The sequence below is a fragment of the Spermophilus citellus genome (assembly GCF_964194105.1).
Source record: "Spermophilus citellus genome assembly, chromosome: 13".
Classification (NCBI taxonomy): Eukaryota; Metazoa; Chordata; class Mammalia; order Rodentia; family Sciuridae; genus Spermophilus; species Spermophilus citellus.
Window position 1 is genome coordinate 4,033,537 of NC_138193.1, and position 17,015 is coordinate 4,050,551.

The 17,015-nt window shown below is 42.2% G+C and overlaps 1 protein-coding gene across 1 annotated transcript in view; it reads right to left on the reverse strand.

Moving 5' to 3' along the window:
• The window catches only part of CREG2 (cellular repressor of E1A stimulated genes 2), a 34,293-nt gene extending 24,486 nt beyond the window's left edge, over positions 1-9,807 (reverse strand). Inside the window, exons 1-2 of the mRNA XM_081264385.1 lie at positions 9,207-9,807; positions 6,791-6,960 (exon numbers count right to left, since the gene is read on the reverse strand). Of these exons, the coding sequence (XP_081120511.1) occupies positions 6,791-6,960; positions 9,207-9,647 (611 nt within the window). The 5' untranslated portion in view covers positions 9,648-9,807. The remainder of the gene's footprint in view (positions 1-6,790; positions 6,961-9,206) is intronic.
• Between the last annotated feature and the right edge of the window lie 7,208 nt (positions 9,808-17,015).

Here is a 17,015-nt window from a genome sequence, read left to right on the forward strand (position 1 = left end):
TTAGTGCAAAGGCCATGCTTATGTGTGTTGCTAACTGACATAGAAATTTTTAAGATGAATTTTTTTTTCTCTTTTATTTATGGTGCTGGAGATCAAACCCAGGGCCTCAGATGTGCTCGGCAAATGCTTTACCACACCCCCAGCTCTGAATTGAAATCATTCTCAGTTTGCCGTCTTAACCTCAGCTAGCAAATAGATTCCCATCCCTAATTCATCTAATTAATTAAATGAAGAAATTGTAGCACCTGGGAGTAAACAGAATAATTGATTAAAACAGACTGGATAAACTAGCAATTATCAGGCAAGACATGTTTGCAGGTTGAGGTTTGGAGGGGTGTGACGTCTGCCAAGTGGAAAAGCCACCTCCCTCACTATGTTTTCTTTCCATCTTGTCATATTTTTAAATTTAAAAGTATTTAATTGTCAGATAAAGAGCGAATGTATTCAAGGTGTACCATGTTTGATTTGATGCATGCATACACCGTGAAAATGTTCATTACGAACGATGCTGCACATTAGATCCCCAAGACTTGTTCATCTTGTAACTGAAAGTTTAGACCCATTGACCACCATCTCCCCTGTCCTGTCCTCTCCTCCAATCCCTGGGAACCAGTGTACTACTCTCTGCTTCAATGAGTTCTGCTTCTTTAGCTTCTGTATATAAGTGAAACATACAATATTTGTCTTTCTGTCAGACTCTAATTTTGACTTCATTTTGCAAAGAACATGAGCCTTCCTGGGGGCTAAATTATAGTTCTTAGCAGGTCTTTAGTGGAAACACAGGAAATGCAGATAAGACCCACTTAATGGCCTCATAATCCTCAAGCAACATCATAATCACCCTGCGGCTCCTTCAGGCTGCAAACCCTCATCCTGTAAGAGGTTCTGGTCTTTGTGTTGGGGAGGGACAAGATTTTGCAGGCCACAGACGTGTCCCTCTCATTCTTGCCCTCTAAGCCATTAAAAGTCACTTTTCTATTCTCAATTTGTGGGAGATTGTACTTTATTCTATGAATCGATCTATGTAGAATATACATACAGCTGCCCCTTAGTATCCATGGTGGGGGGCGGGGGGGGTGGTTCTAGGATGCCCCTCAGAGACCAAAATCTGCAGATGCTCAAGTCTCTTTCTACAAAATGGTACAGTAATTTCACATAACCTACATGCCCAGTCCCACATACTTTAATTCATTTTAGATTACTTGTAATACCAAACACAGTGTAAATGCTGTGTAAATAATGGTTGTACTATCTTGTTTAGGGGATAACAACAAGCAAAGTAGGTTCGTGTTCAGTCTGGAGGCCATGTTTTTCCTGAATATTTTTGTTCTCTAGCTGGTTGAGTCTACAGATGAGGAACCTGGTAGATAGAGTTTGCTGTATACATAGTCACCGACATAGTTATTCTCATGTATCTGTCATTAACAGTCTTGATCCAATCAGCCATGGAGCCAGAGGGCCTTCAGACCTCCTCCTCTCCCCGCTTCCTGTACACCAACTGAAGTGCTGAATAGGTAGTCTATTTCCTTCTACCCCAGCAGCCCTTCTTGGCCACTTGGTTTCATAGAAACACCAGGCTAGTACATTTCCAGTACTGAAAGCTCCCCATTCATTATGCCCTGGAATCAAGATGATGTCACTCAACTGAATCTAGTTACTTTACTGTAACATTTTAGGGAGAGTCCAGGGACCACTGGATCAGGGTGATGAAAAGTCTTGCAAAAAAAAAATCCTTAACTATACGGGGTGGCGTGTACCAGGTTGCATTTTATAGATTCATTTAAAAACTTTCAGGTCCCTGTAAATCTGTCACATGACAAGAGGCATTTGTCCTTATTCTCAAGATGCTAACTTCTCCTGGCTTCAGTAGAGGGGATTCCATGCGGCGTACATTTTTTGCCTCAATACATTTCCTGAGATTCATGGAGTGCTGGAAACTCAATCTCCTTCGATCATTTCAATTTGGACATAATCTTATCTTTACTAGGCAGGCCAGTTACTGGACCCGAAAGAAAAAAAATTTTTTTTTTTTTTTGAGTAGAATTGCAGCCAAACCCTTGTCTCAAAGCTGCAGGGCGGTGGCCAAGGTGGACTGGAGTGCACAGAGTGTGCCATGCCAGCACGGGCCTGAGGTGGGGCAAGTAGGGATGAGGCAAGCCATAGTGTATGTCACCCATGGTGGCACTGCCCAATCAGTGCAGCACCTGCTCCACACAATGCTATAGCCCTGAGCCCCCAGCATCCACGATCCACCAACCTCAACCTCCTACTTCCCCACGAGCAGCAAGAAAACAGTAGTGGGGCCGACCGGATTGGAAGTTCAGCCTCAAGGGTTAACCAGTAGTGTTAGCGCCTCTCCAAACCCTGATTAGCACTGGCCCAAGTGCTACATAAACCTCAAGACTAGTGCATTCAGGGAGCAAATCCAATGGGAGTCCCCTCTCGTCCCTGCAAGAGTCCTGTTTCTATTCTTCACACTTGAATAAATCCTACTTCTTTCACTCTGGCCTTCCTGCTGCCCCATGAATTTTATCCTTTGGATTCGTGAGATGAGACCCAGAAGGAAGCTGGAGGTGAGCCCCTGGGGTCTGTTGCAGCACTGGAGGGCAGAGGCCACATGAAGAGCAGCAACACACCACTCAGTGGTAGTGGAGGAGAATTGGGCTTTGTGGCTGTGACCCTCAGAGCTGCCGCTGAAGCAGAGACTGAGTTTCATCTCAAACTCCAGTTTCAGCATGCTGCGTCAACAGGCGTACAGGGGCCAGCAAGTGGAAGACATTTCTTAGCTCTGTGCCAAAGCCCATGTGTCAGTCTTGACCACAGCGAGCTTTCAGGTTATACTTTTAATCTGCAAAACTAGCTATAAATAAAATATTAAGTCAATCAGCAACAGGGCAGACACTGGTCTAGATTCTGAGAGGCAACAAATACCTGGTCATGCAGAGGCTCTGTCATGCAGAGGATTCTGTTCATTTTCCTCCTCAAGAGTTTTAGCAGAGGAATGCCAGGATCTTATTTGGGTTTTAAATGATTATCCTGGCTGCTGGTTTGAGAACTAATTTAAGGTAATTGTCAACTGGGAAACCAACTGGGGAAAATTGTGGTACATGTTCTCAGGAGAGAGAATAGTTGAATATGGGAAAGGATCTGTCTGTCTGTCACACTTTGCATATGGTTTGCGTGTGTTCCTCCCCCCCAAAGGTTCCCATGCTTGATTTCCAGTGTGACAGTGTTGAGATGGTGGAACTGTTAAAGGGTGGGGCCTACTCAAGGTAATTAGGTCATGGAGGCACCACATATTGGCAGAGTGAGTTAGTTCTCATGGGAGTGAGTTGTTATAAAAAGAGCAAGCCTAGCTTCTGAATCCCTCTTCCTTGGTCTCACCATGCACCATGTGATCTCTCCCTCTGGCTTGTGCTTCCACCATGAAATCATCCACTATGTTCTGATGCAGCCAGAAGGCCCTCACCAGAGCCAAATACATGTCAGTGTTATGCTCTTGAACTTCTGAACTGTGATCTAAATAAACTCCTTTTATTAATAAGGCACTCAGCCTCAGGTGTTTTATTATAGCAACAGAAAATGAACTAAGTATCTATCCATCCATCCATTGCTTATTAAACACACACATCACAACTATAATTGTCTTATTTGCCAAATGGAGTTCTGAAAGTACAGAGGGCCAGTTCAGCCTTCCCTTGCAGTAGTTGCAGACCTGCATCCCTCCCATCTTTAGGCCTGAACTGTGCTCAGCCCCATTTTTTAGAAGCCTCCTTCACCTGGATTTTTTTTTTTTTTTTTTGTCCTATTGGAGGCCACCAGACCCTGCAGGAACCAGAGATAATCCTGATGAAGAGAGAGGCAGACTTGCAGCTGAAAATCCTTCATTCCTGGAGATGCCCAAGGTCCACAAGAAATGGCTCTGAAAGTCCTGCTATCCTTCCTCTCTGTCCGAACTTGATTTATGGTTTAACTTCTGAGGGTTCCTCAGCCAGCCCCAACAAGGCCCTCTAGGCCCACAGGAGTCCTGGGCTGAAGCATGCTGAAAGGTCTAGTCCTAGCACTGCCTTCCACTTAGGGTGGGGATATCTAGAGCGGCACAGTCTGTGCACAAACCAGCAGAGAAATACGAGCACACGGAACGCATGAACCGTGACGACAAAAGAGATGTTGCAAGTTTCCAGTTCATCAGCATCCCTCTTCATGGAACGAAGGCAATTTACATTTTTCTGACTATCAGCTGCCTTCCGAAGGTGAAGAATCAGGTGGCCTTATCTCGACATCATCATCATGAGATGGATGTTTTCTCAATTCCCTCCCACTACATAGGAAATGCTGTGAAGTACTTGACCATGAACCTGGTCCCACTGGTACTAACTTAGGATCAGGACTTAGGATCAGGTAGGAGGGTCTGCTTGCTGGATTCCTGCTAGTGCATCCTTTGACACTACCTAAAAGCTTGTCTGGGTATCACTTTGCTACCAGATACTACTGCCAGATGTCACACTATGCTCTGGTGGCCCCAGAAGCTCCGTGCTTAGCTTATTTATTTGGGACTGACTTCTAGGTCTGTCTTTCAGTGCCGGCAGCCTGGTTCGGACTTAAACCCCTGGGTTCAACATTACTCAGATTGTGGGTTTTAGGTGAAACCTAAGCTGCAATGTTGAACTTGGAATGTGAACCTCCCATCTATGCTTAAGCCGTTCATGGGAAGTTGTCTCCCCGGGATTGCTCGATAACATTAGCTTTGAAGTAAAATGCTTACTAAGGCAAAACTAATGTTGTAAATATTTACATCATGTTTCAATACTTCAGAAGCTTAAAAAGTGCCAGGGGCTAGCAGTTCTGAGAAACAGAGTTTTGCTAAAAACAGAGGTACCACTGGTGTGCTTCAACCTTTCTCTCCCAGACCAGAGTTGCAGGTGGGCCCTTGGCCATGGCGTGGTCACGTCTGGTCATGAGATCCCTCATCTTTTACCCAGTGCGCTGCACAGAGGTTTGCATATTCTACATACGACATCTGCATGCATGATCCTGGACTGTGCAGGCCAGCATGCCCAGTATTTCAGGAGGCTGCAGGAAGTTACTCTATGACCTATCCCCCTCAGCTAAATTTGTCAATTCTCCAGATTTCAGCTCCTGCTGATGTTTGCCTAGGCCTGCCAGAAGACAAATCCTTCCCCCAGCTGGAGGACTGCTACAGCTAAGTTCACAGATCTATAGTCCGTGGCACACCTGCTCTGGGTTCTGGGATCAACACGCCCTGGCATGATGGCTTTGGGGACGCCTGAATTAGGAAAGCCTGTAAGTTTAGAAAGAAATCCTGGAAATAGACTTCTGGTCACAGCAAGTGTGACTGGTCAAGAGCTGGGAGAGCACTCCATGAAAAAGGAGACATTTCTTTTTCTGGCTTCTTGCCATCACTTGGAGGGGATCTGGGTCAATTGAAGTGTTGCCACTGGAGTCTCTCATTGCCAAGGGTAAACAACTAGGGTGGGAGTTAGGAGGGCAGGGTCTTACGCAGGCTGCACTTTATACTGTTGTGGCTTTGATTAGCTTCCATAAGAACCAATAAGTTGTTTGGTTAGTATGTTTTTCATGCTGTGCATAAAGGATAATAGAATTTCAGAGGTGGGATGAAGACTCTTAATTTTCTAAGTCAGCACTACATTTTAAAGGTGAAATGACTAAAGTTCTGGAGGTTAAAGGTGTCCCTCACTCCGTGCAAACCTGTAGCATTTACTATCCTTAGAGTGGGAGGGAGGGATCGCTCCCACACAGTCCCGACGTGAGCTTGGTACAGACATCTTCCCAGCAAGATAGGATTTTGAGTGCTGCATTTTGAGTTCAGATGTTGGAGCCTGGATGTATGTCTCATTTTTGCTTAAATGTCTTTAGAAGACTTTTATTTTGTAGAGTTCTTGAGCAAATGGATTAAAGGATGCTGAATCTGTATTGCATACATCTCTCAAGGGGTAATGGGATATAAATGAATTGCAAAAGCAATAAATAAGCTTATGCTGCCTCTGCCAGGGAGAAAAACAACTGACTCTTCCTTTACTGACTCCCAACCCACTCCACCCTTTCCATAATACGAAGAATGGCCATTTATCCAGCTGCCATTGAACCAGGTGCTGTGCACTCATGTCCAACACTTGCAGTAACCCTGTGGAGTAGAAATTATTACAAACATCTCCAAGTTAGATGGTTCAGCTTATTGTTTTTAAGTCTGTATAATGGTTTAAAAGTGATACACATTCAGGAAAAACTGTACTTTAAATTTTACATTTTAGCCTTTTCCTGGGCTCTTGATAAAAGATAACCATTCACTTTTTTTCCTTTTGAGTACAAGTATTCAATAAATTACGTGAGCTATCAACATTTTATTATAAAAAAAAAGCTTTGCATTCCATGATTTTGCCTGGCCATAGGCTAATGTGAGTGTTCCAAGAACCCTGAAGGCAGGCGAGGCTGTTACGATGTTAGGTAGGTGAGGTGTATTCAGTGCTTATGATATTTTCAACTTATGATGGGTTTATTGAGATGCAGACAATGTAAAACAAGGTTCATCTGTGTTCCCGTTTCACAGATGAGGAAACTGAGCTCACAAATGTTAAGTAACTTGCTCTAAATCACACTGCTTGGTCAGGGTGGACTTCTAATTCAGCTGATTCCAAGGATAAAGACATGGATCTACTTTTCAAGGTTCTATTACAGCTGTGTGACCCACCCTCCAACTCTCTGCCAAAAATGTCCCCTAATGTGCCAGTGAAGTTGTACCCTTGTCTACCTGCAAAACTCTCCTTCCGATTCAGGCAGCATCAGCGAGGCCATGGGGTTCTTCATCAGATCTGCCACCACAGGGTCCTTGGCTGTCATATAGAAAAAAGGAATTCCAGTACTGTTGTTGAAGGGACCATCACTGATGGGCAGGCAGTTCCCAAACGGCAGTCCTGGGATCTAACAAACATCACATAAAAATAGATAAATAAGGTTATTGTGTCCAACTACAACTAAAATATAAATATTTAAAAAATCAAAAGAGTCTTTTTCAATGGCAGAATTGTGGATTGATGTGAGGTGTGAGCCTGTCTGGGAAATACAGCACCAAGAATGTGTGTGTGTGCTGGTGGGGGGGGGGGACCATGATGTCACAGTGAGTTTGACAAGGAGTAAATTAAGGCCAGGTGGTACTAATCTATCCACATCACCTCGTGCTGGCTTCAGGATTTCTCTGTAAGTGATGCTTAGCTGTGACATTCTGTTTGAAAGTTAAAGAATTATTCTTGAAGCTGTCTATGAATAGCAAACAGAGTCACTTTATTGAATGTAATGTTCTTTGGGGGAGGGGCAGTGAAATTTCTGGGGGTGTGAGTGGTGCTGAGCCTTTCTTCAAACTTCCTCTTAACTGCCTTCACTGCCTCCCCCAAATATTTGGCAACTTTGGGAATAGAATTTAATTCTTCACTTTAATATCTTGCTTGCTGTTTGAACACCAGGAACATTCTATTATTGTTTCTTTCGGGGCTATACAGTTTTCTCATTCACTGATTGCTTTTTTATTGTAATCAGTAACATTTCATTATATAACTCAGCAAGTTATGGGGAAAATGATGCAACCATCTTAGCATAAAGGAAGTCACAGTAATATGATATACCAGTTTTTGTTTGTGATTATAGGGTGGTTGAAGGGTAGTGTATCATGTTTCTGTGACTCAGATATAGACAAAAATATTTAAGTCTTAGGTTTTCCCAAACCCTACTGGTGTAGCATCCCAATCTTACTTTATTCCTTAAAGTACACCTCTTTGTTCCTTGGCTCAGAATTCCAGGACTATCTTTGTCTTTGAAGTGTTGCAATGGGGTGTAAAATTGTAGAAGGAAGAACTGTAATGGTTTAAGCATATGAAATATTAAGGACTCCTCCGAAATGGTACGATAACATCATTTACAGATGGCATCTTCAGCATGTCATAAACTGCCCAGCATCATGTTTTACATGCATGCAAATGTTTTCTGAATTTATTAAGTTTGGGTTAAATGTCAATATTGGAAAAGGCTAAGAAAGATATTTGGTTGGAAGTAAAAATATCTTTAATACATTGGCACTAGACTTTCATTTGAAAAGATTTGTTTTAAACAAAGATTAGTTTTATATTTAAACTTTGTATTTTCTTAAGCTGTGTTTTAGGAGTGAAGCTATAACCATGAAAACTCATTTGTATCCTGGGCATATCCAACTGGCTCAGTATCTGACACAAAAAGGGGTTCAGATCATTGTCGTATAGATGTCATTTAGATTTTCTTTTTAAGCAAAAAGGACCTTCAAAACTGCCTAGTCAACGTCTTAATTTTATAGATGAGGAAAGCAAAATGGAGAAGCCAGTGACTTGGTCAGATGGAAGCCATAGAGACCCAGAGCTGGGTCAAGATTCCTAGGCGATGCCCATTGCATTTTAAAGATGTTAATTTTTTTTTTTTTGCATGAAGTAAATAGCGTTCAAAATACTGCCCTGCAATAAAACATTGACATCCACCTGAAGGGCTCGAAAGCCTTTCTGAGGCTGTATACTTATGGAAGTTACATTCTTATTTCTTATTCCATGGCACTCCAGGGACAATCTTATCTAACAGGTGAATCAAACATGTTTGGACTGAGCCATAGAAAATACAGCCTATGACAGCTCATTCCAGCATTTACACATCTGCATAAGTCTTCTTTCCAGAAAAAAATCATCAAGTTTCATTTTTGTAAATATGAATTTCCATCAAAGCAGCGGTATGGTTTTTCTCCCCATCCCCACTCGATTCCATGTCAGTAGATGATGGGGAAGATTCTCTGCTCCCTGAGCCCACCGGGGCTGTTCCTGCCAACTCCGCTGTTCCAAGGTTCTGACTCCTGAGTCAGACGCCCGTTTATTTTTCTTTGACCATCTCTAGACAGGGATTTAGTCCCCAGCCATCTGGCACGAAGCCTGGTTTTCCGTGCCTCCCCCACACCCGCTCCCACACTTTGCCAGTCTAACCCACCCAGGCACAGTCTGGTTCCGTTATTTGCAAGGCGTCTACAGCCCGGTGCCGCCCACTGGGCACGTCTGTTACACCCAGATCTGAGCACCCGAGGGGTCTCTAGCTTCTCCCCGGCTCCTGGGCGCGCCGCCTACTCGCCAGGCCACCGCCTGGGGGCCCCAGCCGGGGTGGCTTACCTTCTCGTGGGCGGACACGGTGGCCAGACAGCCCCAGGCGCTGGCGTGGGCCAGGGAGCGGGCGGTGCCAGCGCGCAGTCTCGGGTCCGGGGGCGCACCGGCCGCCGGGCCGCTTTCCCGCCGGTAGGAGAACATCCCCGGGGGCGCCGGGGGTGGCCTGGCGCGGGCCGCCCCGGTCCGGGGCCGCAAGTGCGCGTCCTCCTGGTGAGCCGAGGCGGGGAAGCTCTGCTGCCACAGGCTGCTCGAGTCCTCCAGCAGCGCGGGCAGCGCTTCCTCGGTGGAGGCGCTGTCCAGCTCTTCGTCCACCTCGTTGGTGACAGCCCAGGACACGGAGCTCACAATCACGTACCCGGCGGCTGGGGACAGCAGGGCGCTGCAGCACAGCAGCCAGGAGAGGCGGGTCCCGAGCCGCGCGGACCGCTCGCCCCGGCGCACGGACATCTTGCAGGCAGCGAGCCTGGCCGCGGGGACCGCTAGCAGCGAGCTCGCGGCCGGCACGGACCGCAGCGCCCTCCCGAGGCGGAGAAGAGGAGCTGAAAGCCCTGCGGACCGCCGCAGGATTCCTGGGTGGGGTCCCGGGGCTAGCCCCAGGGGTGCCCTCACCGCCCCACGCCACTGAGAGAGACCGAGGTTCCTGGAAGGCCAGATGCCACTCCAAGGCTGCGGGTACGGCAGCCGCAGCCGCCGGGCACAGAGTCCTCATCGCATGCCGGGTCCCGGGATGGGTTCGTCTTCTGCAGGATGGATAGATAACACTCCTCTGCTCCACAGCTGGGTGACCCTGCCAAGTCACTTACCTCCTCCGTGGACCATTTCTTTCGTTAGAAAATGAAGACAGTATCTCCAAGGCATGATGGATGGGAGGGTTAAATTATTTAATATTTTGAACAGGCTTAGAACAGTGTGTGACACGGAGCCAACTAGGTATTCTGTTAACTGAACCCAAGGTAGGAATTTTATCTCCATCTTACTAGACAAAGAAAACCGAGTAAGCAGTGGGAGAGATTGACAGCGATTCTGCCTAATGCCAAAGCTCATTTTCTTTCTAAGGACAATAACCATCTTACACTTTGCTCTATCTCGCGGGCATTGCCCCCAATTCATCTCAAAGCAGAAGCAAGTTGTTTACATCTAAGCTAAAGGAAAGGGGAACTCTGTCCAGGTGATGGGTAGAGTGGGAAAATAGTTGTATTAAAGTATTATTCTTATAGTTTGGATGTGGTTTGAGTGTGTCTCCCAAGGCTTCATGTGTTGAAATTCAGTTCCCATTTTGAGGTATGATAAGGGTGGAGACATAATCCAATTGTGTTTAGGGCAGTGGGCCCTTTGAAAAGTGATTGGAATTGAAAGGTCCTCAGGGTAGAGTTCTTCCTCCCATGATTGAATCCTTGTGGTTTTATAAGAAGAGGGAGAGAGACCACCCACCCACACACACACACACACACACACACACTCCCTTTCTCTTGCCATGCAATGCTCTTGGTCACCTCAATACTGCTAGCAAGAAGGCCATCACCAGAGTGGCTACTGGTCCTTGCTCCTCCATTACCTTGAGCTAAAATAAGTCTCTTTTTTTTTAACTTATCTAGTCTATTGTACCTAGCCTTTCCTTTCTGTTCTCCATTCCCTTCCTGAGTAATTCCGTCTACTCCCATGGCTCCCACTTTCTAACTTTCTGGCTCGCACTCTTCCCCTGTCCTACCTGTGAAATATATATATATATATATATTTTTTTTTAATACCAGGGACTGAACCCAGTAGCATTTTACCACTGAGCACCTCGCTAATTTTCCCTGAACTTGTAACCCTCCTGCCTCAGCATCCCAAACTGTGGGGATTACAGGTGTGATCCTCCATGCCCAGCCTCGGAATGATGTCAGGGTCTTGAGAGAAGCAGTATAGTAAGTCATGAAAAGCATGGGTCCTGACTCAAGAAAGTATTTTGTTAACTGAACCCAAGGTAGGAATTTTATCTCCATCTTACTAGACAAAGAAAACCGAGTAAGCAGTGGGAGAGATTGACAGCAATTCTATCTAATGCTAAAGCTCATTTTCTTTCTAAGGACAATAACCATCTTAACCTATTCTACCCTGTCACATCCTCGATGGATGATAGTGGTCCATCTTTTGACCCCTCTGTCTTCACTGTCTTGTCAAGAAAATGCAGATATGTGACTGCCATGTCCTATCTGTGACTAAGGCAATAATCTTAAGAGTTATGCAGGAGTCTTATTTGGTCAAAATTTCCTTACTAGATTTATCTCTATTAAGCCTTCTGATACTTTCCCAGTTAGATCCAAACTTGAAGGGGATTTAAGAGAGTGAACAATAATCACCTTCCAAACCCACCATATATCATGAACCAAGTGAATGCTCAATACATGGTAGACATTTTTATTCGTCTTTTGGCTACTTATCCCAAATATCTAACAGGTCACTCAACTTTTAGGAGATAGTTTTCTAGAGATTTCTTAAACTGATAGAGTTCAGACTTGTTTGAATAGTTTTGAAAAGCTAGAGATTGTGTATCGTTTAGGAGAGATTCAGATACCTATTTCCTTAAACCTATGTTAGTCAAGATATGGGTGTGACTGTATTTAATGTTATTACATGAAGTCAAACTGATTTAGAAATTGATTATATCAACAGCTACTATCAAGTATGAGAGTTCCTGTTTTTCCTCATTTTTATCAATGTAGATTATTGTTAGGTTTTTAAAATTTTTATTCACACCCCCCCCCAAATCTGGTGGATAAGCAATGGTGTCTTCTTTTTATTTTAATATGATTTACCTGATGACCACTCTAGAAGGTCACTTTTCTAATTTATTGGCCATTTTAATGTCTTTTGTTGATTACCTATTAATGTCTTTTGCCTATTCATTTTTACCATGGTAGAAACACATCAGATGAATTCTCAACTATGTGCACATCATCATACAGCAGATCCTAGGATTGTTTCATCTTGCAGAACTGAAACTGTTTCCACCCAACAGTAATTCTCCATTCCTTTTTTGTATGGCTACTGAGAGCCAATACTCTACTTTCTCTTTTTATGAATTTGACTCCTTTAGATACCTTAGATAAATGTAATAATGCAGTATTTGTCCTTCTGCGACTGATTTATTTCATTCAGCATTTTTGTAACATTTACCCATGGAGCAGCATAAGACAAATTCCTTCTTTTTAAAGGCTAACATTCCGTTGTCTATGTATACCGCATTTTCTTTACCCATTCATCACTAGTGAACATTTAGGTTGTTTCCATCTTGTAACTATTGTGAATAAGGCTGCAAAGAACCCGGGAGTATGAATATCTCTTCCAGATTCTGTTCTCCAATACACTTTGGAATGATAAGTTAACCTTTGAAGAAATCAGAGGAGAAATTTAAAAATTCTTAGAATCAAATGAGTATAAAAATAACAACTTATGAGAACCTATGGGATACATTGAAAGCAGTTCTAAGAAGAAAGTTTAGAGCTAGGAATGCCTACACTTTGGTGGAAATGTGAATTAGTAAAGCCACTATGGAAATCAATTTCCTCAGCAAATTAGCAATGGAATCACCATATGATCCACCTATATAATTCATCAGCATACTACAGTGATACATGCATATCTAGGTTTATTATAGTACAATTCACAATGGCACAATAGCCAAGTTATGGAGCCAGCCTAGGTGTCTATCAATGGATAAACAAATCCCCCCCGCCACACACAAATGGGAGTTTTATTCGATCATAAAGAAGAATGAAATTATGTCATTTTTCTCGAAAATAAGTGGAAAGGGAGAATATCATTTTAAGCAAAGTAAGTCAGATTTAGTCATTCTACTCAAGGGAGAGCAGTCTCTTCAACAAATGGTTCGTATGTTTTCTCTCATATATGGAAGCTAGAGAGAAAATAGGAGAAAGGGAGGAAGATCTCATGAAAATGGAAGGGAGGTCAGTCGAGTAGAAGAAGGGGATGGGGCCAGAGGTAGGAATGGAGGTACTGGGAAATTAAATTGACCAAATGATGTTATGTATAAATATGCCACAATGAAACTATAATTATCATGCACCAATAAAAAAAACTTAAAAGGGGGAGGGCAGAATATCCTGCTCTTAATTCTCTTGAATAAATAAATATACAGAAGCTGGATTGTTGTACCTTATGGCAATCCTATTTTTGAGCGACCTCTACATTGTTTTCCAGGGCTACCATGCCATTTTGCATGCTTACTAACACAGGGTCCAGCACTTGTTATTTTCTGGGATGTGTGTGTGTGTGTGTGTGTTGTTTTGATTTGCATTTCCCTGATCATTAATGATATGAGCACCTTTTCATGCATCTGTCGGTCAGTTGTTTATCTTCTTTGGAGAAAAACCCATTGAGTTCTTTGCCCATTTTGAAATGAGGGTTTGTTGTTGTTATTGAGTTGTAGCATGTAATTTTCTTCTATTTTGTGCTTTGTCTATTTCTCTTCTAATCTTCATTATCCTTCCTTCTACCAATTTTATACTTTGGATTTTCATCTTTTGCTAGTTCCTTGAGTTGTAAACTTAGGTTTTTTGATCTTTCTAAATGTAGATGTTTGCTGCTATAAATTTCTCTCTTTTTTAATTTTTATTGTTGGTTGTTCAAAACATTACATAGTTCTTGACATATCATATTTCACACTTTGATTCAAGTGGGTTATGAACTCCCATTTTTACCCCGTATACAGATTGCAGATTCACATCGGTTACACATCCACTTTTTTACATATTGCCATACTAGTGTCTGTTGTATTCTGCTGCCTTTCCTATCCTCTACTATCCCCCCTTCCCTCCCCTCCCCTCCCCTCTTCTCTCTCTACCCCATCTACTGTAATTCATTTCTCCCCCTTGTTTTTTTTTCCCTTTCCCTTCACTTCCTCTTGTGTGTAATTTTGTATAACCCTGAGGGTCTCCTTCCATTTCCATGCAATTTCCCTTCTCTCTCCCTTTCCCTCCCACCTCTGTTAAATGTTAATCTTCTTCTCATGCTCTTCCTCCCTACTCTGTTCTTAGTTACTCTCCTTATATCAAAGAAGACATTTGGCATTTGTTTTTTAGGGATTGGCTGGCTTCACTTAGCATAATCTGCTCTAATGCCATCCATTTCCCTGCAAATTCTATGATTTTGTCATTTTTAATGCAGAGTAATACTCCATTGTGTCTAAATGCCACTTTTTTTTAATCCATTCGTCTATTGAAGGGCATCTAGGTTGGTTCCACAGTCTTGCTATTGTGAATTGTGCTGCTATGAACATCGATGTAGCAGTGTCCCTGCCAAGGACCTGAACAGACACTTCTCAGAGGAGGATATACAATCAATCAATAAGTACATGAAAAAATGCTCACCATCTCTAGCAGTCAGAGAAATGCAAATCAAAACCACCCTAAGATACCATCTCACTCCAGTAAGATTGGCAGCCATTAGGAAGTCAAACAACAACAAGTGCTGGCGAGGATGTGGAGAAAAGGGTACACTTGTACATTGCTGGTGGGACTGCAAATTGGTGCGGCCAATTTGGAAAGCAGTTTGGAGATTCCTGGGAAAGATGGGAATGGAACCACCATTCGACCCAGCTATTCATACCCTTCTCGGTGTATAAATTTCTCTTGATACTGCTTTTGCTGCATCCCATAAGTTTATTTTATTTTATTTCATTTTTGTCTCTGCTACTGTTGTCTAGTTTCATCCCTTTGTGGTATAATTTCAATATTTTTTAAGTTGTTAAAGCTTGTCATGCAACTTACCATGTGATCTAGTCTGAAGAACATTCTGTTTGCTTGGGAAGAAGGTGTGTTCTACTGCTGTTGGGTGGAATGTTCTACATATGTCTGTTATGCTTGATTGGTCTATAATGTTGCCCAAATACTCTGTTATCTTATTGATCTGTCTGGATGATCTATTATTTAAAGTGGTGCATTGAAGTCTCCTATTATTGTTGTTATTATTATTTATTTCTCTATTCAGGTTTTTCTGTTTTGGTTTTTGATGTTGTTGTTTTTGTTTTGTTTTGGGCATTGCTGGGACTGAATCCAAGGCCTCCTAAATGGTCAGCACACACTCGACCACCTCCCTTCAGTTTTGTCAGTACTTAGTCCTTATATTTGGGTACTCTGATGTTGAGTGCATATATATTTATAATTTTTCTATATTTCTGGTGAATTGATTCTTTCAATATTATATAATGTCCTTTGTTTCTTGTGACACGTTTTTTTTAAAAAAATATTTATTTCTTAGTTGTACACAATACCTTTATTTTGTATGTTTATTTTTATGTGGTGCTGAAGATCGAACCCAGGGCCTCGCACATACTAGGCAAGCGCTCCATGGCTGAGCCACAGCCACAGCCCCCTCTTGTGACACGTTTTGACCCCAAAATCTATTTTGTGTCATAAAAACAGTTTCTCTTTTGGATACCATTTGCACAAACTATCTTTTCTATCTTTTCACTTCTAGTCTATGTAAGTCCTTAGGTCTAACTTTAGTCTTTAATAAACAGCATAGTTGGATTTTTTTTCTTAAGTCCATTTACTGTGTTTTTTTTAATTGGGGGGTTTAAATCATTTACATTTAAAATTGTTATGAAAATAAAGAACTTACTACTGCCATTTTGTTCCTGTTTTCTACCTTGTAGCTTTTGTGCTACATTAACATTTTTATAGTGACAGACTGTGATTCTTTTCTCATTTTCTTTTTTGCATCATCTATAGAAACCTACAGATAACCTTATTTAGGGATATTGTGAAACTTGCACAAAACGTCTTAGAGTTATAATAATCTTTTGAAACTGGTAACAACTTAGCTTCAATTACATAAAAAAGAAGTCCTACTCTTTTTCTTCCTCCCCCCAGTTCTGTATTGTGATTGGTTAGTTTTGCCACACTGGGGATCAAACCTGGGCTTCTATTAAGTGCTTTCCTATTAAGCTCTTCTCCCAGCCCAACTTCATGCTATTAATGTCACAAATTACATCTTTTTATTTTGTATATGACTAATATGACTTATAGTTATTTGTTATGTTTTTGTCTTTTAACTTCTATATCAGAATTAAAAGTGATTTACACACTATAACACCCTTGCAGTAATCTGTATTTATCAGTATATTTACCTTTGCAAGTAAGCTTCATACTTTCACATGATTTCTTGTTGTTATCTAGTGTCCTCTTGTTTGAACCTAAAGGATGCCCTTTTGCATCTTCTGTAGGCGTAGTGATGATGAATTCCTTTAGTTCTTGTTTACCTGGGACAGTCTTTTTGTCCTCCTTCATTTTTGAAGGATAGTTTTGCCAAAGATGGTAGGCTTTCTGTAGGTTTTTCTTTCAGTATTTTGAATATATCATCCTACTCCCTTCTGGCCTGTAAAATTTCTTCTGAGAATCTGCTGATAGTCTTATGGAGAGCTTTCTTGCACGATATAAGCCACTTTTTATTTTACTTTTTAAATTTTTTAGCTGTTTTCAAAATTCTCTTTGTCTTTGATTTTTGGTGACTCAGTTACCATGTATGTTGATCAAGTGGTTCTTTGTGGTTGGGGTCCATGGAACTTCTTGAATCAGGAAGTTCATTTCCTTCTCCAGATCTGGGCAGTTTTCAGCCACTTTTTCTTCAAATAAACTTCATCCCTCTTTCTCTCTCTTCTTTTTGGCATTTCTGTCATGCATTTATTAGCACCCTTGATGGTGCTCAGAAATTCCTTAGTCTTTTTCATTAATTTTTCTTTTTGCTCTTCTGATTAGACAATTTCCAATGATATGTCTTCAAGTCTGCTTATTTTTTCTTTTGCTTGATCAA